Genomic DNA, 27,677 nt, shown 5'->3' with positions numbered 1-27,677 from the left:
TATTTACAAATGTGTTGGCAATGAATTTACCGCCATGCCACAAACAACATTTCCGACTCCACACCCATTTAGATGTAACTCAACTCATTGTCGCTTACATTTTCACACTTTCTTTGGAGCGGGAGAGAAACTCGTTAGCTGGCTAGAGCAGCTGCTCCCTGGCAAATGAATTAATCCATGTTTTGCTGTTACACATGATTTATTGATATTTCCTTGCTCCTCTGGATATTCCTATGTTCTGTTCAACTCGACTTCAGCTTTAAATTTAATATTTCTATTTAAAATTGCGTTCAGCAGAGACCGAATTGCTCCTACAGATAAAACTCTAAATACTTTTTGTTCTAGAATAAAATTTGAAAATGCGTTTAAATTGGTTTTAATTAAACATTGAAAATTATTTTAGAAATGGAAATTGCAATTTTATTCACTGGGAACAGATTGCTGACTAAGCAGTGCGCTACATACATTTAATGCTCTCTGAATATATAATTTAAACTAGGTTGTTAGAGCTGTAAGTTTATCGATATATATATATATATTTAATCGGTTTTTAGATAATGTAATTATGTACTTCAAATACAAAATATTCTATGTGAGCATATAAAAGGAAGCGCACATCAGCTCTTCGCCTGGGCCAGGTATCTGCTAGTTGGGCAGTCCCTACTAAAACGCTATTACCTATTAATATTGTTTCTTTTAAAGATCAACCTAGTCACGCGTACCCTCTCTTTCATTTTCTCTGTCTCTTCTATATCTCTATCTCTCTTTCTCTTTCTTACTCTTTCTCTCACTCTCCTTTCCCCACATATTTTACAAGAGGAATCCGTTGAAATTTCAACACCCTTCACATACATGAAAGCAAAAATGTTGTTAGGCGCTGAATGTCCATTGTTTTGGTGCTCGACAACAACAGCAACAGCAATATAACCACATAAATTAATGTGCATACAATACTTGTACTCGTACTCGTACGACAACCATAATAACAAGCGATGCGGTGCAGTGTCGACAGCAGGAATCGCCACTTCTTCAATTGATTTTATAAGAGGCAGCACGAAACGGCGTTGTTGGTGGCCAACGGTCAGAGCTTATTGGTGGTGCAAAGGGAGCTGCATGCCAGTGGAGGGAACTTTTGGAACAATGGACTAACGTATAACGAGAGGTATTGTGTGGCACCATATTGAATGAATTGATATTGGTTTTGACCAGCGGCAGAGAGTGGAACAAAACAACGTATTGAAATCGTATCAATTGAAACCAGTTTCGATGTCGTTGTTAACACATGTTGGTCGGAACTTAAATCTGCACTCAATTGGCAGACAAATAAATTTTCAAATGCCAGCAGCAGGACTTTGTGGTGCGGAGCGTTGTACAACGACTGCCAGTAGGCCTTGGGTTTAAAGTTGGAGCAGTTGCTGTTAACTGTTTAGACAGATTCATTTTTATTTCGTAAGTCAACGAGCAGCAAATAAATAAAAATTTAAAAAATTCAAGTGGTTGCACAATGTCAAACCTTCAAGATGTACCGCTTGCCGCGCCAGAAACTATGCCAACAACTGAACACGACACAGCCGGAACGAAGTCCAATTCGCTGAAACGCTTCTTTAAGCTTGGCAAGAAATCCATCGCAAACCATGAATTCAGCGAGGACCCCAACGACGTGGAAGATGAGGCCAAGGACACTGTCAAACCTGGCAGCATTAGTCGTTTCCTTACCCGACTGAAGGGAGCTTCGAAATCAAGTAACTACTCTACCTCCATTATCAATCTGTGATCGTTGCCCTTATATATATATGTATATCTATATATATTTATTACTCAGGCACTGTGCAATTCGCAGAGCCTGTCGTGCCCGCTTCCAGCATGCTCAACCCGGCTGTGGAGGAAGCTACCGACAAGCCGGTGCCAAACGTAAAGCCCACAATTAAGACATCGATATCTGGCTATTGGAAACAGCTTTTTCACCGCCAGAAGGCGGCCAATCGGCAGGAAGAGAACCCGGCTATGGATCAAGAAGTGAACGAATCACATCAGATACCGCAGGAACAGCAAACTGATCCGGTCCAAGCTGAAGAGGAGCCCATAGTACCAACGGCAGAGCCATTGCCCGAGGAATTAAATATTATTGTGCCAGAAAAGACGATGGATAATCAAATAAACTGTATACCCGAGATACTCGAGGAAGTACAAATGCTCGCTATTTCCGATGAGGCTTTGAGTGCCTCGAACGAAGAGACCGAATAATAGGACAGGTTATAGCTATAATCTGCAAAAATTTCATGTTATCCAGTTTGTAAGAGCCTGCCAGCCTTCTGCCACACACCGCCCATACATTTTGAGGAATCCAAAGATACACACACGCACATTCACATACACACACACGCATATTAAACACATTAGTTCATCTGCAGTTCAGCTTTAACTTGAAACCCAAATGCTGAATAAAGCATATTAAGAAAAGTCGATATATTGTGGAGTTCTATTAACTACTTGCGCAGCCCTCCACAATTACAGCCTGTAAAACGATTCCAACTTGGCTTGGTCAGTTCACAAAGTTCAGTTAAATCTGTCGTTAAAGTGTCTGCCGGTTTTAAGTTCCCCCCATTTTTTTGGCACTTACCTGCAGCAGGTTAAAAGGTGCCGCATGAACCAGACGAAAGTCCTGGACAACCCCGAAAGAAGCCCTAAAATACGACAGCCCTCAAGCTCAAGAGAACTTTTTTGCCTGTGTTGAGTGTCATTGATTAATGATATTTACATTTAAGTAGAATGCCAAAATCTATTCACAATACCGAAGCCAACGGCAAGTTTAGAATGAAAAATAAATGCTTAAAGAAGGAACGTTCAGAGTTATTTATTTACATAAAAATTAATAGTCTACTAAGCCAATATTTAAAATTTACATTATATAATTGCTTGCAATAATTGACTCTCATTCTAATTATTGCTAAATAAAAATAAAACTTGGATGAGAAACTTGAACTCAGACTACTTCACATTTCTGATAGATATCTTTTACGGTATTTTTTACTGTAAGTCTACAAAAATGATGCATGTGTATTACTGGGAAAGTCTCCAATGGAGAGACTTGTTGCGTTTCAGACAAACAGCTGGAGAATATTTACAAACATGACGGGGCAACTGCGCAAACTCGACTTGGCAGCAACTGATAAGGACAGCAGTAAATATTTACACGGGAGCCGACCAAAACAAACACTTGTTGGTTCAGGCTGTCAAGTCGGAAAAGCGGGAAAACCGCGACAACTGCAAAATGCGAAGTAAACATTCGAAATGCGCATGTTCCGGTTTCAGCTGGTTTTTCGGGCCACTTTCGGGGTGAGTATTAATCAGCAGTGGAAAAAGTGGGTCAGTGCTCACTCCACGGCACATTCCGGCTATAAATTTTATTCAAATTTAACTAAGGCAATTCAATTATAAAGAATAACAAATAAACCAAAAGATACCCGAAAAGACTATACAATTTGTGAAACAAGTGTGAAAAACTCGGTCAAAGTGCTGATTGACATCTGGTGCACAGCAAATATCTTGCACAGATACATACGCACACACACATACATACACGCCCAATCTGCGAACACATACAGAATTCAGTTTAGTTATAGAGATTTTTCTTTGTGGTCAAGGTGCTCCGTCAACCCGTAAAAAATTGCAAATTTATTGAAAAAACTAGCTAATTTCGAGGTGAGTTTATAAAAAATAGAAAGCTCCGACTCTAAACTATCTTAGACATATGAAATTTATAAATATTGTCTGAAATTTAGCTGCAATTGAAGCACTTTACAGCATCAGTCACAGACTGACATAGATTACGTAATGTCCACTGGACCTCAATTTAGCTATTTAATATTTTTAAACACTTTCTGTAGAATGCGAAGTCGCTCGGCAGCAGTTTCGGCAATGCAAAGGAGTTGTCTGATATAATGACTGGCAGCTTTAAGGTGCAACTCATCAACATGGGCACTCGCGCTGCCGCCTGTAAGTATGCCACAGAAGTCTCAACTTGCAACATGTATGCCCTGTACTCACTGAACAGAGGCATATGTGTTAGGTGACGGGCAGGTACAAGTATGTGTACACAACTGCTCGGTCATCTAGTCCTATCTGACACGCTTAATCATATTTTTCCACTTACAGTTCAGGCAAAACTGAGAGCCCTCCATGAATACCATGTACGCCTCTTGCACAACGTCTTACCTGCGCCCTCTGGCGTCGATATTGCTAACAATATCAAATACTTTTCTCAAACTCTACTGAGTAAGTTCCAGCCAAAGACGCCCTATTATCACACCATTAACATTTTGTAACTCGCAGCTGTCCTTAAAGACGTGCGCACCTCTCCGCATGAGCTTATTCGCGACCCTCTCGAAGACCCTACACGCATGTCTGCTTATCCAAATCTTGAATATGGCAATCTCTATAATGCCCTGACCATGCTCATCGATGTGGCACCTTGCATACAGTATGGCCAGATTGGTAAGATCCAAATTATAATATAGTAAACTCAGCCATATTGAGCATTATATTGACTTTATTTTCAGTCTTCGGCAAAGCTTTGCTGCAATGCCTCAGCTGTATTTTACCCTTCCTCGACAAGGATCTTATTGATAATCTACCCTATCTAGTTAGCTCTACTATATCTGTACTACCGCCAGCCTTGCATCAGGATATTGTCAATGCATTGTGCTATTATATTCTACCCTTTACTATAAGTATGCTTCAGTTCTACCTACTTATATCTTTGGTCTAACATCATTTAACAACAGCACGTCGCAGCGCCGATGAGCAGGAATGCCAAGCCTGTCAATCAGTCTCCTCTGTCATCATGATGGTATTGCAGTACTCGAAAAATCCAGGTAAAATCCGCTCGAATTGCTGGATGCATGATATATCAGTCTAAACTTTCAGCTCACCACTGTCAACTGCTCGAGTGTCTGATGACTCTGAAGCATAATGTCGTCAAGGATATACTCTGCGTGGTGGCCTATGGCACGGCAGTTTCGCGCTCTTCTGCGGCCAAGCTGCTCTTCTACTACTGGCCAGCATTTGATCCCAATCTTTTCGATCGCAAAGTTTTGCTCTCTAAGCTTACCAGTGAGTAGAGGAGAAGAGTGTGAAAATATGATTTGGAAATGGAAAAATCAAAAAGAAATTAATACGAAATGAATTTAATAGTCCCTTAAGCCATGTTTCTCTAATATATTTAAGTATATTCTTAACTCTCTCCAACCGTACAGATGACTTGGTTCCATTCACCTGTCAACGCGAACACTGTCCCAATGCTGGCAATGCTGAGGCAGCCAAAGTATGCTATGATCACAGCATTAGCATCACCTATGCCCAGGACTGTCCGCCGCCGTTGTATCTGTGCATTGAGTGCGCCAACGAGATACATCGGGAGCATGCGAATTTGGAATTTGGCGATATACTGCATCCCATGCAACAGGTGTCGATGGTGTGCGAGAACAAGAACTGTCGCTCCAACGAGAAGTCTGCCTTCTCCATATGCTTTTCGACCGAATGCGCCAGTTTCAATGGCAATCATCCCATTCGCTATTGCGCCCAGTGTCACAGCAATCGTCACAACTCTCGCCGTGGTGGTGATCATGTGGTGCATCGCAGCCTGCAGCCAGCCTGGCAGATGGACCCTGAGATGCAAATGCATATGGTAGAGTCGGTGGTCAGTTTGCTGCGCGAGGCCAAGCCACTGAACTTTGAGCCGGGCAAGGAATCCCTGTTGGACGTGAAGAAGAACGGCATTGGGACCACGCCCGACAACATTTCGCTGGAAGAACGCCAAAGGCTGGGCCGCTATGGCATTTGGTTGCTGGTGGGTCGCTGCACACCCACTGCCGACACACCGGTCGAGATCCTGGGACGCATTCTTAGCATGCTCTTCCACTGGTTTCATGTCACAGCCTACTCCTACGATGGTAAATTCAGAAAGTAACGATTCACCCACACTGAGCTAATCTTAATGTTTCATTCGCAGCTGCTGGCCAGGTTGAGAGCACCATAGAGAAGCTGAAAATCGATCACGTCTGCAACTGGTTGAAAGAGATATGTCGCATACACTACAACGTCTTCATCTCCTGTCTGCTGCCACATCCGCCAGAGTACGCCCGTGTAGGTGGCCACTGGGAGACGCTCGCTTCGCGCACCAGCCACCTGAAGGAGGGTCTGCAGCGTCTGATTTGCCTGGTGCCCTACGAGGTGATCACTTCGGAAATCTGGGACTACGTGATGCCGCACTGGATGGAAGCCATTACCAACGATGTAGCCGAAAAGGAGCTCAACGAACTGAAAATTGTGCTCAGCAAAATACTCGATCCGGAAATGTCGCCCTTAGGCTTCGATGCCAAGACCATGTACAACTTTGTGGCCATACGATTCGAGAAAACAACAGCCAAGGTTCAGCAGCAGGCGCTCCATTGGCTACAGATCCTCACCAAGCTGGAAATACTCATACCACTCGTCCAGCTCTTTGCCATGTTTGGCGACGGAGTTCGTATCATGAAATATGGCATACAGCACGAGCTGATGCGGGAGAAGGAGAAGGAGCCGCAGACTCAGCAGCAGGCAAAAGCGCCCAAGACGCCGTGCAAGGAGAGCAAGGCCGAAATGGCCAATCCACCCAGGCGCAGTTCCATTTGTATGTACTAAATGCTTTTTATCATAGTTAGGCTAATTAAATTGTCAACCTCTTGCAGCGCCTGTTGTGGAGGATGACTCTGGGAATACGTCGGCAATATCGGATGATGAGGCGCCTACCAATCGTCACACAGAATTTTCAACGGATGCCGAACACAATCTCACCTGTTGCATACTCATGTTGGACATTCTCTTGAAGCAGATGGAACTGCAGGACGTGGAGCAGCACATGGGCATACACACCAGCGTCTGTGAGAATGTCTCACGTCTGATCAAGTGCATGGTGACCGCGGCCCGGGTAGGTCTAAGCAGTCATGTCTGTGCATTAAAGGTGAGTGCTTAAACTGCTTTCAGTGCAACTACTGTAAGCTGAGAGAATCTCATGCGATTCCAGGTGGCTGAGTGCGCTTACTGCGAGGCCTCCACTATGTGGCATCAGCTGTCGACGAAACTGGTGGAGTTCATGGCACCACTGAATCCCGTCAGACCACCCGATGTAGGTGTCTTAACGTTTATCCCATATCATATCTGACTAACTGTATAAACTCAGGTGCCAATTGAGGACATCATCGAGGAGGAGAAGTCGTCTCGCAAATCGCCACCCGAATCTGAAAAAGAGAAAACCCGCGACGTTTCGCTGTCCATGGCACCATTGCCAATTCCATTGGGTCCGCTCGGCGGCTTTGCAGGTAAGCCCAGCGCATTCCGAGCGCTCCTTAGTTGATTTGCGAACTTCGGTTGTAAAGTACCTTTCGAAAAGTCTCCAAGTATTATATCTAATTCAAACCCGCAAAACCTAACTTACAAATACTCGTAAATAACCACAGTAAAAGTAATCCCAGACAAATGCCACTCAACTTGTAGCTTAAAACGTAGACTATACATCATTGCCTCGACTATATGCAGGCGATGGAATGGTATGACGTCTTTGAAAGCGTCCTTGTAAACAAAGTACTTAGTCTAAAACCCACGTTTAAAGCGCATTCAAACCAAGTTTGGAACCTACATAGTAACCTGCACCTGTTATGCTCTGTAAACAGTTTGAACTTACCTAAAACCCAGACCCAAATAAAACGAATCTAAAATAAAAAACAGCTTATGGAACTTACCAACAATTAAACAAGGCCGAGACTAATTCTTAACGTGAAACACATTTCATTAAGAACGCAATTTAAAAACTGAGATCATTATTAAGTCTTTCTTCACTATCATACTTTGAAAAACATTTTCCATTCTACTTATTTGGCTTTTATTTATATGTCTATCTTGCTATCTCTATCTACATAAATGTGTATATCTTTCTCTCTCTCTATCTCTAACATATTCTACGCGTCCACTGTATAAAAAAAATTACTAACGCTCGCTCGCTGTCTCGCTCACACACGCACTTTTCTCGCGCGTACCAACGTCTATCTTCTGTCTATCTCTGTCACACACTGTCGCTCTGTCGAAACAATCGGTCCATATATGATGAATTATTAACTTGCTATTTAATACAATAACAAAACGTCAACTACTCATCAAATACTAAATACTAAAATTTACAATCTATCAATCATTATCAGATATCTTTAAGCTAGATCAATTCTTTTCAGACGATGGAAAAATTATTATAATGGCAGGTGATGCACCAACAGCAAATTTTTCATTTGTTAAAAACAAAAAAACCAAAAACAAAAACCAAAAAAAAAACACCAAACACAAATCAAAAATAATCAAATATTTGCATTACATTATTAACATTGTTAATCAGTTGAAACACACATTTCGTTACAATTCCAATAAATTTGAGTACTTTATGCCACACGAAAACACGAGTAGACCATATACAACAAACATTCCACCTACAAGAAGACAGTAGACCATTTCTAACAACAACAAACACTCTTCTATCCAACAATGTCTGTTTCGCTTTCTAGCATATGATTTAGCATACAGCTTTTAAATACACTTACATATATTAGATGACCTTTAACGTAGAATTCCCAAACAGATATATATATTGATTGTTCAATTTAGTTCCGTTATGTTTCGGTTCGGTAAAAACTCTTTACACAAATGCGTCTTCCACTACACTAACAAATACCAAGTCTAATCCCGCACCCGGCGTAGCACTCAGTGCCTTGAATATATTTTGGTGATCTATGATTTAAAAGAATACATTCTTTAGGAATTATCTTAGTAGAATGTGTGTCTGAGTGTGTGTGCGTCTGTCTGTGTGTATGCAGCTTACGCTAAAGAAATCTTAATTTTATTTTTATAATATCCGACTCGATTACACAGCTCTTAAGCTGCACACACACATTGACATGGACCCCAATTGGAAATGGATAAATTGGAAAACTCAAAACTTGCATGTTGATTTTATCAATGATTTTCCAAAAACGAAAAAAAGTGTTTGCATACTGACCATGACCATTAGTGGAAACAGTTTTTAGGACTTATACTTTTAGTGTATGATCTTGGTTGCATGCCCGAATTAGTGAATGCAATGCGTTATCTTGGCCACTTAAATAATTTCAATTTCAATTACAATTACAATTTCGATTTCGATTTCAATTTCAATTTCATTTCTAGCAGAGTTGTGTGCAACTGACGCAATCAGTGCTGATACTAAAGCTTACTAATCTCTAATATATACATATATTCTCTTTATCAAGGTCCTGTGCCTGTGGCCGTACCACAACCCGAGCCCCACTCCGTGGGCGGCGTGCTCGTCCATATGCCCCACGTTTGTTCCGTATGTATTTCGCAGTATTCCGATAAGTATTAGCAAACCTTATATCTTACGTTCTTTGGTTGACACCCTTTAATGGCGAATAATATTCAACTTTCAAGTTCCCACACACACTACAAAACATTACAAATAACTTAAATACTATTCATACTAATAATAAGACAAACAAAATAACAACAGCAAAGATTATGCGCTTAAGTAGGTATTCGAAAACACTAAAACAATACCACGCCTACTTTATAAAATACTATAAATAATTATAATTAACCAAAATAATACTGATTTGAAATGCAGTTTTCTTATCATTTGTTGACACAGCAATTTGTGTATTTTTGCTTTTCGATACAATTGACGAAATGACAAATTTATCATTTTCGAAGCCAAAAACCATTTCACAATTATACAAAACTTTTCATTTCTTCATATATTTTTTATAGAATAACGAAAATGGGCATTCAGTTGATAGTAATGAATTGAGAAAAGTTCACGCCACAGACGAGGTACTTTGTGCATTCATTAACAAAAAAAAAAACAAAAAAAAAATAAAAAACAAAAACAAAACCCAAATCAAAATTGAACTCAAACCAAACAATATTATTCAAGTATTAGTTGTATCATTTGGCTAATTCAAAACTCCTTCATGCAATTCGATATTTGTACATTTCAATTTTCTATACCTATATTTTAATTGGTTTTTATCCCTAAAAAATGTGCTCTTCATGTTAAGTGTATATAAACTGTACAGAGTGTTAATTCGACTTACTTTATTTAACAAAATTCTTCCTATATATTTTTCCTTTACTTTCCATTTTATTTCCACATACATACTTCAATTTAAAAAGAAAAAAATGCATCTAGTGCGATGTTTATAGGCTTCTTTCATAATAATAGATTAATAAGTTTCAATCACATATTTTGTCTTTTCAAGCTTCAACATACTACGTGCTTACTACATACAACAATATATATAAATATATATATATACTGTATATCTATTCATATTTTCATATTTATAGCAATGGCAAAACTTTGCAATTTAGTTGAATTTAGCTTTAAATTTTCTAGGACTCATTTTCCAATCGCAATAGAAAATATGTTTTTTTAACTAAAATTCTTTAAATTTCATTATCTTCCGAAAGTATATTAGCAAATTCAAGTTAGTAAAATATGTACATTCATTTGTCCAAAAAGTTTAAAAGATCTAAATAAGAAGAAAAGTCACAATTTATATTCAAATTCTTTAAAATCTTTAACTTCTTTTCAGGTCACAGATATTTTTTCAATGTTAAATGTTTTAGTCGGGCTAAATATTCATCCAAAATAAACAGAAAATTTAGATGTTGTCAAATCTCATCATTAAGTTAAAAGACATTATTAAGTAGCATAGTTTATTTTTCTCGATAATATAGATGTTTCGGTAATTTAAAGGCAAAAGTTTTCATAGGCATATGCATAGCTTTATGTAAAATATAAATTATTAAAGTATCTTTTTCAAGTTTTTTTCCTCTCCCGTGTCTCAAAGTATCTTGTATGTGTGTGAATATAAATTTCAGAATACAGCAAAACGGAAAAAAACGTAAACGAAATTTTTTCTAATTAACTGTCGATTTTATTTAAATAATTGTTTTCTTTTTCATTTTTAATTAGTTTTTGAAACATGTAAATATTACGTTAATTTTTACAAACTTTTCCACGTACTCTTAATAAAGTTTTGTCCATTTGATTTTCTACTCAATGTTAAATAGCATGTTCCGTGTCCAAGCACCGTCTCAGTTCGTTTATACCAATACCGAGCAGCTACCAAATGTACAAAATACCATTAATGCACAAATACCCTGCAATATTTCATGTTTTTTGTGTGAATCGTTTATGTAAATCATACTAATTGTTACTTAAACAAAACCAAAAACAAAAACTAAAACAAAAAAACCATTACAAATAATACTTAACAAATATTATTGGATGTGTAAGTTTAAGCGACGTTGCATTTATCTATGTACATGTGTACTCAATGTGATGAATGTGATCTACCGTACACCCAGTTAATATGAAAATACCGTGTAAATATGTAAACTAATTACTGTGTCAAGGTGTGCGCAAGTGTGTGAAGGAGCCGTTGCTTTAATCTCAATACCTTTGCTATCTAATGCAGATCATGACGGCCACCGTAGAAACAGTTTCAGAGCAGCTCGACCTAGCCTCCATTCTGCCCTCTGATAGGGCGGTGGCCCGATCCATCACACTGTCCGATGCGGACGTGGGCAGCGCCAATGTCAGCGTGACCAAGGCATCCGTTATGGGTGAGAATGGTGCCAATGGCAGCACAGCTGGCGGCGAGAATGGCAGCGGTTCCGAGGACGAAGAGGAAGAAGAGGATAGCGATGATTTCTGGCACACATCCGTGGGCAAATTTAAGTTTACCTTGGATCAATTGCCCCAACCACTGCAGTACATACATCAGTTGCTTACGGTGCGTATGCGTTATATGAAAATATTCTATGTATGGATTAATTGATGAGAAGGCTCAGAGCTGCAATTGAGATAGATCAGACACCTAGAGCATCATAATATATTTATATATATTGTGTATAATATATTTGTATATAGACCTCACTTAATTTTCTAACTATATAAATAAAATATTTCTGCAGGAAATACCGACAATTAAGAAACCTGAGATACTCTACTATGTTCTACAATGCTTGAAGACGATGGCGCTGCATGGAGATGCCTTGGCCAAGGCAGCGAGAGAGCAGCGTGGCTTTTTCATTTGGTGCCAGGAGAATTTGTTGATCAAGAAGTGCGCGAACAGACTAAAAAATGATTTTTGAGAAATTCGATTAATATTTATTTGTTCAATTCATAGCTTGTGGGAGCTGTGCAATGCGGAGCACTCGCACATCTGTCAGGTATGCGTGCCGCTGCTGCTGCACTGCATCACTTTGCCACTGGGCTCGGATGTGTTTTGGCGCGTGGTCCAGGAGGCGTTTCACGATGCCGATTGGCGCGTTCGCTTCACAGCAGTGGAACGAGTAACCGTGATTACACGTTTTATGGATTCGACACCGCTGCGCTCCGAGGTTGGCCTGCAAACGGCACTGGCCACCGCCTTCTGTCATCTGATCGCCAGCATGGATGACATCAATGTGTATGTGGCGCAGCGGGCGACTCTATACATCGGAACCATACACGATACGGCAATACGGTCACTGCTCTTCTGCCTGGAGTCGCAATTCGATCTGTTCATAGTCGATCGGCCCGTGGTGCTGCAGTCGGTTTATCAGCTGCACAATTCGCTATCCGATCGCAAGATGCTCGGCTGGGAGTTCTTTCTCAATCGTTTCGATACGCTGTTCGTGGAGGCGCAAATCAATCTAGAAAAGTGCGGCGACATTTCGTATCTGCGAGACCTGCGCAACTCGGACAACGGCAGCGAGGCGCTCTCGGCCAAAATACTGAAGGCCCGAGAGGCACTTAGCCAATCGGACACCAGCGGCAGCATGGCCAAGACTCTAAGCGCCTCCTTCGGCACCAAGTGGCCCTACAAGAGAACAATGTCTGCACCCGCCAGCATGGCGCCACGTCAGGACTCCAAGTTCGGTAAGCTCTAAGATATATGCTGCAAATTTCCAGAAATTCAATTGTGCCTTGCAGTGCCCGAGAAGGAAAAAATCTACAGTCGTCAGGTTTCGGCACCCATCCTCAAGCGGAAGACCTCGCGTTTCGGATTGGGTCAGTTCCTAGGCACTAGTAGTGGCAATCAAAATACCAGTACAGCTAGTCATAGTGTGGCCACAACTAGTAATACATTGCATACAAGATCTAAGGTCCCGCCACCATGTCCGATACACCATACCCACCCGTACACGGCCTTTCCCTATCATCCACACACACACCCACACACACACCCACACACACATCCACACACATCACAACACCATCCGCTTTCACATCCACATCACACTGGTAGTAGTGCACAAGTAGCGACGTTTGCCTCGGCTCATAGTCAGAGCCACCAGTATTTAGTGCATTGTGTACTGCCTAGTCATCATAGTCCAATGCCCACGCTGCAGGAGACGGAGACACGACTGCGCTCCCAGGCTGTACAGCAGTCGTTGCAGCAAACAGCTCCAGGGCAGTCAACAACGGCGTCTACGCAGCATCAGCAGCAGACCACTGAGCAGATGCGCACACCGCAAACGACAGTGGTGGCAACAGTAGGCGGCCTGGCAACGTCGAGCTTCACGACAGGCGCCTCAACCACTGTCCACAGCTTTGCCACGTCCCTTCACTCCCATTTCCAAAAGCATCCCTCGGCACCAAATCTGCTGCCGCCACAGCCAGCGGTGGCTGCACCCAGTCCCAGTCCCTCGGCACTGGCCTATCCCATGCATTGCACATGTGATGTCGCTCCGCATCCGGGCGCCAACATCGCTGGCACTGCCACAGGCAGCAGCACGGCCAATCCAGGTAGGTTGTAGAGCATGGGTGTTCACGTAGCCACATTAGCTGTATTTTTGTTCTCTTCCCTATTTTCATACGCCAATCGTGTGAGCTCTATGTTCAGTGTACATTGTATAGTTCACAAAAATCTACGAAACTGCAATTAATTTTTATTAACTTTTTCCAATCTTGAAGCTTCTGCTGAAGCGATCGATCCAACTAAATACTTAATATTTTTTCAGATTCTTTGTGAATGATATAATTCTAAACGCTGGCCTGCCAACGTTTCTCAGCGCTTTCTTTTGGCCTTTGGCTGTGGGCCTCCATTCGTTTAATTTCATTCAGAATGGAAATTATTAATGTTTTCATTTACTACTTAGATCTTGGCACGGTTTCAAAGTATTTCTGTAAAATGCTGTATGTATTAGTAAATTTGAGTTTGTTTTTATTTGTAGAACTTATTTTAATTTGATATACAATTTTTTTGAGAGTTCATATTCAAAAGGAACATAGAATAAATTTTATTATTTTACTTTTTAATCAGACGATTTAATTTAAATTTTTATTTTATGTTATTTATTATCATTTATTTTTCCAAAGCTAAAACAAATAAATAAAAGTAGTTAAAAAAATAAAATTAGCAAAACAATTTATGAAAAAAGTAAAATTCAATAATTGGTAAATTTGAGCAAATTATATATAAAATTAAAAATATTTATGTTAAATTATTTGTAATAAAAATATTAATATTTGATTTATATTAAATTCTTTAAAAAAAAAATAAAAGTATTTAATTTATATAAAATGTATTTGAAAATAAAAATATAAATATTTAATATATATTAAATTCTTTGAAGATAAAAATATTTAATTTATATTAAATTCTTTAAAAAAAATAATTTTTTTTTATATTAAATTATTTCAAAGTGAAAACAAAAATATTAAATTTATATTAAATTCTTTGAAAGTGAACGAAAATATTTCATTTATATTAATTTCAAAGTGAAAACGAAAATATTTAATCCATAATAAATTCTTAAAAAATTAAATTATTTAATTTATAGGAAATTCCATGAATATTTGTATCCTTTGTTATTAGTTTTTGCTTTGAATGTGTGCGCAGTGTGTTTAATCGTTAAATGTAAACTTTGTTTTTAGCAAATCAATGTTGATAAATGTCTATTACTTGGTTTTTCACACAAACAAAATCATTTTAAGTGTACCCTTCCGAACTGGTATGTATTCTCTCATGTACTATTGTAATCTTATCCAACTGATACTCAAGACACAAGAGCAACCAATAACAGAACCAAATTCGAATTGTGTCCCACTCTGAAAACATTTGTGTATATATACATAGTCGTCCACACTATATATCTGAATTTCTATCTATTTGTGCAATTGGCATGTGGGTGTACTAAAAAAGAAAACAAAAACAAAACATAGATAAAAAAAATCAATTCAAAATCGATGTTTACTTTCTTTTACACATAATTGAGAAATGAATCGACACTAATATAATGCTTTATGAAATTCCCTTTAGATGGTCATATCCACTCGCTAGGTGGGCTCAACGACGAGAATCTGATTGGCCTGCTTAGCCGCATTACGGAGCTAGAGGAATCGGATCGAGAGACAATTCATTTGCTAGTCTTTATGCTGATGCAGTTCATGTCCCGTACAGATCAGGCCTTTCCATCCGAGGATAAGCCCGTCACCCGGACCCAAAACATTGTCTTGAAGCATTTGTTCTTGCTACTGGGCCACAATCAAATAGACAAGACCTTCCATACGACGCCCGAATCGTTGCGGTAAGTTGCTGAAATTTAATCTCAATGAAATATGTTACAACTTGCTACTGTTTGCAGTGTTTCCGCCGTATTCAATGCGTTTTTGGCCAATCTGCCGCAGGTCCTAGATCAAAATCATTTGATTGGAGGACTCATGCTGCCGTCTGTCATGCAGATCATTTTGTATGCACCCAATCCGACGAGCACTTCGGGCGAATCGTATCAGAACATTGTCTTCAACTACTCTTTGTGGCATCTGGAGCAGTATCCGCGCCGCAATTGGCTCTTTACACTACTGGTCGTGCTCTATAAGTACTCCTACACACAGCCACCGCTCAGTGGATATGTCATCTCGGCCATTCGCATGATTATGAACAGCCTGCGCGGCCATTTCCATCAATGCCGACGCATTCCCACCACCACCATTCTGGATATACAGACAAGCGTCGGCGGTGCAGCCCGATCACGTGACGTTAGCCAGCCCTCTTTGGGCACAGATCCCGATGACAAAGAGGCCAGTCCACCGGCCAGTCCCATGTTTCCATCTGAAGGCACTAGCGCTGCGTCCAAGAGCAAGGGTCAAAATGTCGCCTTCACGCCCAAACTCCAACACGCCTTCCGCAAGTACAACGACTCCAGCCTAGATGCGGATGAAACTGAATCAGAACTGGTGGCCATACCCGAGAGTGATCTGTCCGATAGCACACTTCATGGCAGCAGTGCACCGGTAGGCTTAATTGCCAAGGCTGTCCAAGCTTCACACTAATTGTAATTTTTGCTTAGGGCTCCTTTGATGATACCATTCACTTTGAAGACATCTTGCCCACAAAGATGGAGTCGCTACGGAATCGCCGAACCATGGAGTACTCCGAGGAGGTAAGACCATGTCACTCTTTCCTTTCTTCTTCTTCTTTTGGCTGGTTTCTAACGTATTCACATACAGAAATCTAAAACGCACAAGTCCCTGATCACCACCAAAACTGGAGACACTTATTCAACGAAGATAAAGACCAACGAATCCGTTAGCACCACAGTGGTAACTACCCACACGCGGCACAGCCTGCAGGAGGGTGTACGCATGATCGTGACTCCCCTAGTCGGATCGGAGACGACAGAGACAGCAATTGTCAGTCCGCCCGTCGATGTGCATCGAGCGGTTACCGTGCGCAACAAATCGCTAGAGAACGCTGCTGCGTCCACGTCCAAAATGTTTGCAGCCATTGCCACCAATCACCTGAAGGCGCTGGGCGCCCTGCAGGACCTGCCCACAGCTAGCGGCAGTAAGCCCAGCACCAGTGGTGGCAACAGCAGTCGCTCCACAAACGGGGCCAGTGGCGCTCCTGCATCAGGCATTGCCAAGTCCATTGGACGCCACAAAACCATCGTGGAGTGCAGTGCCGGTACATCGAGCTCCTCAGTGGATGATTCCCGTCAAAAGAAGTCGCAGACAAAGTCGCTGAGGCGCAATGACAAACCATACGGATCTCCGGACTCGCCCCTATCTAAGATGAGTGTAATGCCCAATCCATGTGATGAGCTAGATGCGGGTCTCTTGCCACCTTCCAAGAATATTGCCGCATTGGAGATACCAACACCTGAGCGATTGCTGCCCATCGGCACACAGGATACGGTTGCCACATTGGTGGAGCGCATGCGAGATGGACTTAATCTGCCCGACATAAGTCATCTCAAGCAGGACAGCTTGGATGTGTCCGAAAGCACCAAGGACGATGTGACACAGAGCAGCCGCAACAACTCGCCGCGTCGACTTATAAAGCAGGTGGCTCTCGAATCCCCACCCAATCCGAATGCACCGATAGCTACTCCAGTTGTGCAACCACAGCCCCTACCGCAGTCGCATACCCAGCAAGATCTGCACACATCCATTCTAAAAAATGTCACACAGGATCTAAAGCAGCTGCCCAGTGAGCGTCAGCCACATCCCACTGGGCCATCGACCACCTCGAATAGCATCAAACGACCCAGACAAAAGCTGGCACCTTTCAACGTGGACACCAATGCCATACCGGACATACGATCGCGCTTTGCCGGCTCGTGGCCACCACCGCCGTTCCAGCCAGTCGAGGAGCACGACGAAGACGGCGAAGATACGCCCGAAGTGGCAAATGGACACACGACGCATTCATCGACCCATGCGCATCGAGGGGTAAGTTAATTCTAACATGAAATTCCATTTTACAGGGTGTATTTAATACATCGCTTTGATTTTCAGCAGAGCTCCCGACGTGTTGGTAACTACACTATTGTGGAGCGCTGCTCTGACTGCGGTGCTGTCATCGAGGAATATACGGATGAAGAGATTGGCATATTCATTGTAATCCTGGGCACCTTTATTCACCGAGAACCAGCAATAGCAGCGCCATTTCTACCCGAGGTGCTGACTATGACATCGCGGTGAGTGATCTAAGCCAAAGCATAGCCAAATCGCATTGCCAATTGATTGTGAACGTTTTCAGAATCTGTCTGAGCGGCACGCATGCCTGGCAAGGCGAGAACGGCTTACCGCTGGCGAGCAGTGCCCAGGCCGTGGCACTGCAGTTTATCCGCTGCGTTCTACATCAACTGGCCCCGAATGGCATCTTCCTGCAGGTGTTCCAGACCCAAATGAAAAGTAAGCTGACAGCATATTCGAATGAACCACTAGACTGAGTATCTCTTTCGCCTTGCAGTTAAGATACGACATAACCATTTCCGCAGCATTGCCAAAGCGTTGCAAGACTTCCAGGATCTAAATGCGACTAGTCCCATTTATATGGTCTGCGAATCTTTGACATCGAAGAAGGCCCTGCCCGTCGATCAGCTGCCAATCATCTTTCGAAACATGGCCGAGTATCTACAGTGTGTGCCCGTCGAGGCGGGAGTCGGCCTGGCTGTCTGGTCTCAGGCCATGCAGGCCATGGAATCATTGCTGCGTCAGGTCATTGTCATCATGCCCAGCCTGAGCAATGCCGAATATATGCTGGATCTGATTGTGGCCACATTGCGCTTGAACTGCGTGCCCAAAACCCTGCTCGATCCGTATTCCAAGATTATGGCTTACTGCGTGCAGCACACCAACCTGGAATACCAAACGCTTTACGATCTGTGCACGCTGAGCACACGCTCCTTTAACAAGGATCGTGACAAGAACCTACTTTGTCGACAAATGATCTTTGAGTTTGTGCAGGCGCTTAAGTTCAAGTCAAACATACCCGATCACAATCTGCTGATGATCATTGGATTTGTTCTACTTGATGCTGGCGGCAGCTTACCCCCAGGTGCTTTGCCCGGCTTACCAGAAGCAGCGCCTGTACTAACCACAAATGCTGCCGACTGTTTGAGGCAGTACATCAACGATGTGATCGATTTCCTTGCAGACTTCCACACGCTCAGCAAGATCAAGGTAGGTCTTTCTGTATATCGGTATTATACTGGCTTAACTTCTGCTCTTTCAGAATTTTAAGAACGGTCAAACTAACAATGGATTGGGCGAGGACACCCTGGGCGGTGTGCTAAAGGGCGCTGTGGCACAATATCTGGCACTCGAGATGTCCCGTGGCAACTCCCGCGACAACAAGGCAGTCTCCCGCTATCTGCCCTGGCTAAATAATGCTCCTTCTTCACTGCAGCAGGGGTAAGCTGCTATTATTATTATTATTATTATTATTATTATTATTATTATTATTATTATTATTATTATTATTATTATTATTATTATTATTATTATTATTATTATTATTATTATTATTATTATTACCACCAAATAACCGATTTCCCTCATTGCAGCCCTAAGGAGTTTACAGAATGTGTAGGTCATATGCGCCTGCTCTCGTGGCTGCTGCTGGGCTCACTTACCCACATGGCGTTGGTGCAGCGACGTCAAGAGACACACACTTTGCCGCCAATTCTTCCCCCGAATGTGGCACCAGGACAGGGCCAACCGCCGGTAGCTACTGTACATTACCAGCATCAAGGAGTCACATACTCTCAGCCTGTGCCACAGGAAGCATCCTGTCACATAGCCGATCACATTCAGGTGATCTTTGCGGGCTTCGCCGAGCAGTCCAAGACCTCGGTATTGCACATGTCGTCGCTGTTCCATGCATTTACTCTCTGCCAATTGTGGACCGTTTACTTAGAGCAAATGGCGCATAACACCACCAGCAATGCCGAGGGCAGTACGCTCGGCGTACTCTTTGAGTTTTGGACCAAGGTGACGCCAAGCATACTGCAACTGGTGTCGCATGCCAAACCTGCCAATAAGGAACTCCACGCACAAGCTAGCGTGGACTTCCAAGCCCAAAACGCCAACTCGAAGCTGTCGGAAATGGTTAACTTACACTTCCTTAGCCTACTGGAAGCCCTGAAGGAAACTAACTCCACGGTGCTGGGCAAGCTGTTGCCCATGTGGAGCACTGTTCTCTCTTCGCAAACACAGCTATCAGACACGCTGCATGTCCGGCTGCAAAATGTACGGGACTATGCGCCCGATTTTGAGGAGCAGCAGACCCATAAATCAGAAGCGCTTCTCAAATGGTTGCAGCATTTGCAATTTAAAATGGGCCAAATAGAACTTCAAGCCTCGACGGCAACACAGTTTTACTCCATTTGAACTTAAAGCTATCAAAACTCGTATTTATTCAACATTGATATTTAGCCTGTTATCCACGTGCTAGCGAAAGGAACAATAGTTTTTTTCATATTATTTATTAAATACACATTACTTAGACCAAACTGTTTGAATCACATAATTGTTTCGATTTGACAATTTTTAATAAATGATTATGTAACCTAAGCATGTTTCACAATATCTCTTATAATACAGGAGCTTAATTGCTAATTGAGCTTAATTTGCTTATAATCTTCACTTATAAACTGAGTAACTAATGCCACCTGTGGCTTTCTCAGTTATTGTTGGATCAAGCACTTCCTTTTCTTCTCTCGCCTGTTTTCTGCCTTCTATCAGAAAATCGACTTGCGGATCACGATAGTTATTAAATGAAGCTTTGGTCTTCAGCACTGAATCATCGGGAAGAAGTATGCCCATCAGTGGCGTAGATCGCCTGGCCAGACGCTGTTCTGCCTGTTGTATGCGTAGCTCCTTTAAGTAACAAGTGCGGCTATATATAATCAATTGAATAAACATATTCATGCATTTACCTTGATTTTCTGCATATAATCGATTTGGAGGCTGGCGGATTCCGCCAGCGGCACTAACTGAATCTCTTTGTATTGTATGAGTGGAGGCGTAGCAGCGGTGATCTCCCAATGTTTGCCTTTTTTTCGTCTGCGCTCTTTATCCGGATCATGCACATTTGATACTGTAGTGCGGAAAGGTAAAAACTTTTCACGCTCCGTTGCCACAGCGTGTAGTTCAGTCTTATCTATGAGATACAGTGCATGTTGTTCCAACGAGGCTTCAGTAGATCGTTTACCGATCAATTTGCCAACATCAATTTCTATTATTTCAGCTGGGATTGTTTTGCTATAATCTTGCCCACTGCAACTACTTGACGTGCTCTGATTAGTCTGGCTTGAGTCTAATGAATCAGGCGCTTGCACTTGCCCAAATGATGCAATGTCAGCAACATCTTCAGGAGTGATAAGCGTGGCGGGCGGCGGTAGGACTTTGACTTGGCGCTGATGCATTGTACCTTGGGCAATAATTCGCAACGGATCCATCTCTTGTTCGTCGTCGCTGTCAAGCAGATCGGTCACATTTGAACTGTCAGGAGCAGTTTTACCATGCCATTCCAGATTATTGAGTGCTATTTTTCCTTTTGACGCAATGTTCAGGTCGCCGAGAAGATTAGCAGTTGCCTCCACATCATTGCGACGTTGAATCTCAGCAAGTAACTTTTCGTGTGACTCGCGTACACGCTTTCCTTTATCTGGCAATGTCTCTAGTCGCTTTCTTTGCATTAATATCAACAACGCAACAAATTGTTATTTCGCTTACAAATGAAACTACTTTTGCGACTTACTTGGATGCCAATATATTTGATTGTCTATCCCTCATTTCTAGTAGCTCATGGTATCTGAGGGTTTTGAGATCTTTGACATGTTGTTCCTTCGACTGTGCCGTACCAGGAATCCGATTTAATGGTGGCGCATTCATTGTTTTAGATTTCGTTTAATACAATTCCGTCTCACTATTCCCTCCAATTTCCTTAACAACACACATGTTAAAAAGCTGTTTCTATCGAAACCTGCCCTCAACTTATCGAATACTACATATCGGTATAGTCAACTCAAGTGCAATCGATTAAACAATAATAATAATTGGACACGATAGAAAATTACCAACTTTAAAAAACATTTTGTATTTAACAGTTCACTCTTAAATCGAAGTATACTACATGATTAATGCCTGAACATATCAACATTACAAGCTCACAAAATAGCGAGGCATGCCGAACGAATTAATAAGGCCCAAAGGACCTTACGAATTAACTATGAGACGACGACGTGTCGAGGAGCGAAGAAAAAAGAAGAATCTTTCTGAAGACAAAAGAACTTTCGTTCTTCGACCAAAATTCTCGATACTTAGATTGATTAGGATAATCGGCTTATATTCAGCACTCTATGTGTGTATTGGAATTCTTTTAACTTTAAATATACTAATTATCTACAATCTTCGTGTACATAAAGACCGACCCTTCGAGCTAAAAACTACGAGCTTATCATCTATTCCCGGGAACTATGTGGGGAACATCAAAATAATTCGATACCAAGCAGATTGCCGAAAAGAAGATGCACCACATATATCAACATTGTATAAAGCTATAAGCCAATACGGACACGAAGCATTTCAGCACCTCCGTGAGTGTAATTTAGATGATAACTGGGGATACAATACGGGTCAGCCAAGTATAATATTAAAACTGAATTATGCAGTAAATTTTAATGCTGACACATATAGCACCTCAAAAGCTTTGCCCCCAGCAGCGACCTCAGAGTTGCACGAGTATATTATGGAATTGCCGCTGGGAGAGCGCTTTAATCGTGTTTGGATCGACTGTATACCCATTAATAACAGAACCATTGTGAAAATAAGCTACATACCATACAGATATTTTAATTCTGAGTCTTTGTTTAAGAAAGAATATATATTTGTTTATTCTCCCTCCGAGAACTTAACAGATGAGAAATACTATGAGAATCCAGGATATCGCCGTCTCGCTTGCATCAAATTTGAAGACATTCCACTTAATCACGATGTTATTATAAAATGTACAGCCTATGCGAAAAACATACCAGATAGTGTAGCATCGGTAATTTTTGTGTTTCATGTCGATGGTTTTGAAGTATTACCCAATCCCGAGTCAGACTATGAGATAATTCTTTGAACTGTTTAGTATAAAAATATAAAAGTAATAATCACAGCTGGCATGTTACATTCATTCAAAATGTTAAGTCACATCAGTAGATACAAAATTTTCAATTCTACATAAAAAACAAAAAAAAAACCAAAGAAAAAAAAACGCCAGAATTCACTTTTTTAATATTTGTTTTAAACTCCATTATGCCAGCGCAGTCTATGGTCCCTGCTGGGAACTACGAGGTTAAAAAACGATTTCGACATTTGGAAGATCAGCGAAAAAGAAAGGACATGCCATGGCATAAAAACGTACTCGACTTGGAGCATCATAAACTTTTTGCCCGCACCGCGAAGGGATGGGGAAGAATTATTTTCTTCTATCTATTGTTGTATCTGCTGATCACCTTTATCCTCATCACTGTGATTTTTTTTTTTTACCAGCTTCATTTTAAAGGCAAATCGGAGCCAATGTATACTAAGCCTGGACCCGGGTTTTCAAGATTTCCAAGAAACGCTATGATTAAATTTCATATTGCCATACCAGAGGAGACATATGATTATGCAGATGAGATAGACAATTTACTAGAAAAGTTCGGTCCTGAAGTACCACAGAAATTCCAGGACTGCAATAAAGACAAATTATGGGGATATCGCACCAAGACTCCGTGCGTATTCATCAAGTTCAATAAAATGATTGGATTTCATGCCAAAACTTATGACGATATCGCTAGTCTGCCGAAAAAGAGACCAAGAGCCTTGAAAGATATGATTAAAAAGTACCCTGGTGGAGGCAAGATCTGGGTGACATGCGAGTCAGACAAGGCAGTGAAATTTAATTTTATGCCACATCCCTTTTTTGACAGATCAAAGTACATGAACGATTTGGATCGCCTTATTGCCGTACAGATGAAAAATATTCCTCACGAGAAAAAGATTCATGTCACATGCAAGATGTGGGCCAAAAATATTGAAATCAATGATCAAATCGATGGCACCGGTAATATCAAATTTTACATGACAATGTTTGTATAGTAATGGAAACGGAATTATTCAGAGTCTTCCCACCATCAGTGCCCACCGTATCAACAAAAGACAATCTAAGCAGTTCCGCTCAAAATTTGAAAATCAAATGTACACTCAATTAGAAATATATTACAGTAAAATGACTTTAACCAAAAGAGGAATTCGTTTTAATAGACCATTTTCATTTTCAATTTTCAATTTCTTAAAAGAATACATCATTTAAATAATGCCTTATCTACTCCCAATAATGTAAAAACAAGTGAGAAAGCTCAGGTTTGGGATATAGCAAAAATTAAATTTGTATAAAATTTAGATTAAGCTAAATGCAATATTTGGATAATCTATCTTCGAAAATGTACGAGCTATATTTTCAAATCGGACGTTTTTAATCGATAATAATAAAGTGGCAATAGCTATCGATTATTTGAAACAAGCGTGATCTCTGCATTTTATATAGGGCCTTACTATTAAAAAAAAAAACATTGCACTGATTTCCCAATGAGTTCATGCTGTAAATATATATCTTGCAACTGCAAGAATGTATATCGTGTCACTAATTATTTGTGTACTATCGATACGTTGGTATGACTGAATAAGTATCGCTTATAGCTCATCTAAATTTCATTTGACACCACTATTTGTGAACTTTTTTCATCATATGTGTCGAAACTTTACGAAGATATGGCCGGAGAGGATTTGATTATAAAATTTCAGGAGCTTGGCATGAGTGAACAGAAGGCTAAGGAGACGATTAAGAATGCCAATGTGACACGAAATTTGCAGCTAGCCTTAGCCGAAACAACCAAACCGCTGAGCGATGGTGTTGGCATGCTACTCTACCACATGGCAACTAAATTGAAGCCTCAAATAGCGGCAGAATTACCACTTTTAGTGCGCTACATTTCGGAACGCAAGCTGGACAATACGCAACGCGTTGACGCTGCACTGGAATACTTGCTAAAATGCGTACAGAAGAAGAACGCAACTGTCGATGTGGCCGAGCTGGATCGTGAATGCGGTGTTGGTGTCGTAGTCACGCCTGAGGAGATTGAACGGGTTGTGCAGCATAAAGTTAAGGGCACCTACAAGCAAATCTTACTTGAGCAACGCTATCACTTCAATTCATTTAAGATTATGCAGGATGTCCGCAATGAACTGAAATGGGCAGATGCAAAGTTCTTGAAAGCTGCCATCGATGTTGAAATATTCGATTTACTAGGTCCCAAAACTGAGACTGATCTAATCCCTTTGCCCAAGCAGAATGAAAAGCAGCTCAAAGTCAAAGCTAATACCGACGTCAAGTCCGATGTCAAAGTATCCTCAACGTCAGCAGCTACTCCAGATGACGACGGTGCCAATACGATTGCAGAGCTTATGAAAACTAAGGTGCACTTCCATGCACCAGGCGACAACTTTAAGACCGATGGCTATGTGGTCACCGATCACACAGAGCAGCTACTGCGCGATCATTTGCAGCGCACAGGCGGTCGGGTCCAAACACGCTTCCCTCCTGAACCAAATGGCATTTTGCACATAGGTCATGCCAAGGCCATCAACATCAATTTCGGTTATGCAGCCGCCCAAAAAGGTGTCTGCTATCTGCGATATGACGACACAAATCCTGAGAAGGAGGAGGAAAAGTTTTTCATTGGTATTCGCCAAATGGTTGAGTGGCTCGGCTACACACCGTACAAGATAACATATTCTTCGGACAACTTTCAGCAGCTATATGAATGGGCTGTAGTACTGATAAAAAAAAACTTGGCCTATGTGTGTCACCAGAAGGCAGAAGAACTAAAGGGTTTTAATCCACCTCCGAGTCCTTGGCGCGAGCGATCTGTCGATGAATCTCTGCAGCTGTTTGAGGACATGAAACATGGCAAGATTGACGAGGGTGCTGCCACACTGCGCCTCAAGCTGACGCTTGAAGAAGGTAAACAGGATCCTGTTGCTTATCGTATTAAGTTTATACCGCATCATCGCACTGGCTCTGACTGGTGCATTTATCCAACCTACGACTACACCCACTGTCTATGTGATTCGATCGAAGATATAACCCATTCACTGTGCACCAAGGAATTTCAGTCTCGTCGGTCCTCCTACTACTGGCTTTGCAATGCTCTCAACATCTACTGTCCCGTGCAGTGGGAATATGGGCGCCTGAACATGAACTATGCGCTCGTTTCTAAGAGAAAAATTGCCAAACTTATTTCCGAACGTATTGTCCACGATTGGGATGATCCACGCCTCTTTACATTAACGGCTTTACGGCGACGCGGCTTTCCAGCAGAGGCTATCAATAATTTCTGTGCCCAAATGGGTGTGACGGGTGCACAAATATCTGTGGATCCCTCCATGCTTGAGGCTGCCGTCAGAGATGTGCTCAACGTTACTGCGCCACGACGACTTGTCGTATTGCAGCCACTTAAAGTAACCATCAGCAACTATCCCAATGCGGGGCCAGTGGAATTGCAAGTTCCTAACTTTCCACAAAACCCATCACTTGGCTTGCACAAGATTACCCTGGATCGTGTTATCTATATTGAGCGCAGCGATTTCAAATTGGAACCAGAAAAGGGTTATCGACGCTTGTCCACCAAGCAATCTGTTGGCTTGCGCCACGCTGGTCTGGTCATCAATGTGCAAGAAGTTATCCGTGATCCTGCCACGGGCGAAGTGGTGGAGCTCGTTTGCAACAGCGAATCTGCGGAGCAGGCTGAGAAACCGAAGGCATTTGTACAGTGGGTTTCACAGCCAATTGAGCTGGAGGTGCGCCTATATGAGCAGCTATTTAAGCACAAGAATCCCGAGGATCCCAATGAAGTGCCTGGCGGATTTCTCAGCGACATAAACGAAAACTCCATGTCCGTTATGCATGCGTACTCCGATCAATCGCTAAGGGGCGTAAAGGTGTATGATAAGTTCCAATTCGAACGCATTGGCTTCTTTTCTGTGGATCCGGAAACATCTGGCACACGAATTGTGTTCAATCGCACCGTAGGACTCAAAGAGGATTCGGGCAAGAAATAAATGCCATTTGAATTTTTGTTTTTATAAAAAAATATCAATATGCTCACAATAAATACGATTTATAAAATCATTATTCATTTCTTTCCCTCGACCATGATTATGTGATAGCCAAATTTAGTCTTTATCGGTGGATCTGTGTAAACGGGGCTGTTGACCGTGGATATGGGCAGAGCGAAAGCTGCATCCTGAAATGGCCCGACCATTGCACCGCGTATTTGCCAGCCTAAGTCCCCGCCTTGACGAGCTTTGTCTTCACTGTAGGCAGCTGCCACTTCAGGAAATTTCTGACCTGCTTTTAATTTTTCCATTGCCTCCATAATTTTGCCCTGCTTCTCGCAGAGAATGTGTCTCACCTTCACAGCATTGCCACCTTTCTTCTCTTTACCGGCACCTGCAAATGAGTTATGTGAATATTTATGGATGTATACTCTCGCATTCCATCTATACATTTATCCTCTGCAGCAGGTTTTTTTCCACCTTTTGCGTTATCCTTGCCGCCTTTCGTGTCCTTCTTGGGAGGCATCTTAAATTATTACCTGTTACAATAAATTTTTGACTTGCCACCGTGTTGACTAGTACATGTGCTGCCACTTGCTACTTGGATGAATATATTTGATGTGATAGGTTCACACTGATAATCAAATATATCGCAATAACTATCGAT

At 41.6% G+C, this 27,677-nt stretch overlaps 6 protein-coding genes across 13 annotated transcripts; 4 read left to right on the top strand and 2 right to left on the bottom strand.

The window, feature by feature from the left end:
• The first annotated feature begins 1,426 nt into the window (after positions 1 to 1,426).
• On the top strand, positions 1,427 to 2,471 carry LOC111603599. Its single transcript, XM_023321258.2, has 2 exons — positions 1,427 to 1,742; positions 1,823 to 2,471. The coding sequence occupies exons 1-2, from the start codon at positions 1,505 to 1,507 to the stop codon at positions 2,242 to 2,244; spliced, it is 660 nt and encodes a 219-aa protein (XP_023177026.2). The 5' UTR covers positions 1,427 to 1,504; the 3' UTR covers positions 2,245 to 2,471.
• A 1,103-nt stretch (positions 2,472 to 3,574) lies between these two features.
• Positions 3,575 to 20,304, top strand: LOC111603639 (protein unc-79 homolog). Of its 8 annotated transcripts, none has more exons than XM_023321318.2 (28): positions 3,575 to 3,702; positions 3,888 to 3,996; positions 4,156 to 4,275; positions 4,333 to 4,494; positions 4,560 to 4,730; positions 4,785 to 4,874; positions 4,927 to 5,112; positions 5,256 to 5,951; positions 6,011 to 6,670; positions 6,729 to 7,000; positions 7,064 to 7,165; positions 7,220 to 7,358; positions 8,235 to 8,291; positions 9,330 to 9,409; positions 9,844 to 9,906; positions 11,559 to 11,876; positions 12,058 to 12,206; positions 12,273 to 13,006; positions 13,061 to 13,138; positions 15,393 to 15,660; positions 15,718 to 16,366; positions 16,423 to 16,515; positions 16,583 to 17,806; positions 17,876 to 18,054; positions 18,117 to 18,271; positions 18,330 to 19,042; positions 19,095 to 19,273; positions 19,426 to 20,304. In XM_023321318.2, the coding sequence occupies exons 2-28, from the start codon at positions 3,942 to 3,944 to the stop codon at positions 20,249 to 20,251; spliced, it is 8,418 nt and encodes a 2,805-aa protein (XP_023177086.1). In that variant the 5' UTR covers positions 3,575 to 3,702; positions 3,888 to 3,941; the 3' UTR covers positions 20,252 to 20,304. The 8 variants fall into 8 exon arrangements, with proteins under 8 accessions (XP_023177086.1, XP_023177083.1, XP_023177080.2 ...); XM_023321315.2 differs by having other exon boundaries at positions 17,873 to 18,054; XM_023321312.2 differs by having other exon boundaries at positions 13,061 to 13,876.
• A 132-nt stretch (positions 20,305 to 20,436) lies between these two features.
• On the bottom strand, positions 20,437 to 21,864 carry LOC111603640. Its single transcript, XM_023321319.2, has 3 exons — positions 21,624 to 21,864; positions 20,800 to 21,553; positions 20,437 to 20,740 (listed from the first exon to the last, which is right to left on the bottom strand). The coding sequence occupies exons 1-3, from the start codon at positions 21,755 to 21,757 to the stop codon at positions 20,504 to 20,506; spliced, it is 1,125 nt and encodes a 374-aa protein (XP_023177087.2). The 5' UTR covers positions 21,758 to 21,864; the 3' UTR covers positions 20,437 to 20,503.
• A 1,219-nt stretch (positions 21,865 to 23,083) lies between these two features.
• LOC111603642 (sodium/potassium-transporting ATPase subunit beta-like) lies at positions 23,084 to 24,121 on the top strand. The gene has a single exon (XM_023321320.2). The coding sequence runs from the start codon at positions 23,165 to 23,167 to the stop codon at positions 23,990 to 23,992; it is 828 nt and encodes a 275-aa protein (XP_023177088.2). The 5' UTR covers positions 23,084 to 23,164; the 3' UTR covers positions 23,993 to 24,121.
• Positions 24,122 to 24,564: 443 nt separating this feature from the next.
• Positions 24,565 to 27,075, top strand: LOC111603548 (probable glutamine--tRNA ligase). Its single transcript, XM_023321182.2, has one exon. The coding sequence runs from the start codon at positions 24,665 to 24,667 to the stop codon at positions 27,011 to 27,013; it is 2,349 nt and encodes a 782-aa protein (XP_023176950.1). The 5' UTR covers positions 24,565 to 24,664; the 3' UTR covers positions 27,014 to 27,075.
• Positions 27,020 to 27,623, bottom strand: LOC111603551 (peptidyl-prolyl cis-trans isomerase NIMA-interacting 4). The gene is made up of 2 exons (XM_023321185.1): positions 27,461 to 27,623; positions 27,020 to 27,404 (listed from the first exon to the last, which is right to left on the bottom strand). The coding sequence occupies exons 1-2, from the start codon at positions 27,534 to 27,536 to the stop codon at positions 27,088 to 27,090; spliced, it is 393 nt and encodes a 130-aa protein (XP_023176953.1). The 5' UTR covers positions 27,537 to 27,623; the 3' UTR covers positions 27,020 to 27,087.
• Positions 27,624 to 27,677: the final 54 nt, after the last annotated feature.

Source organism: Drosophila hydei, unplaced genomic scaffold (assembly GCF_003285905.1).
Source record: "Drosophila hydei strain 15085-1641.00,03,60 unplaced genomic scaffold, DhydRS2 tig00008121-arrow-pilon, whole genome shotgun sequence".
Taxonomy (NCBI): domain Eukaryota; kingdom Metazoa; phylum Arthropoda; class Insecta; order Diptera; family Drosophilidae; genus Drosophila; species Drosophila hydei.
This window is presented reverse-complemented; position numbering and strand designations above follow the sequence as displayed.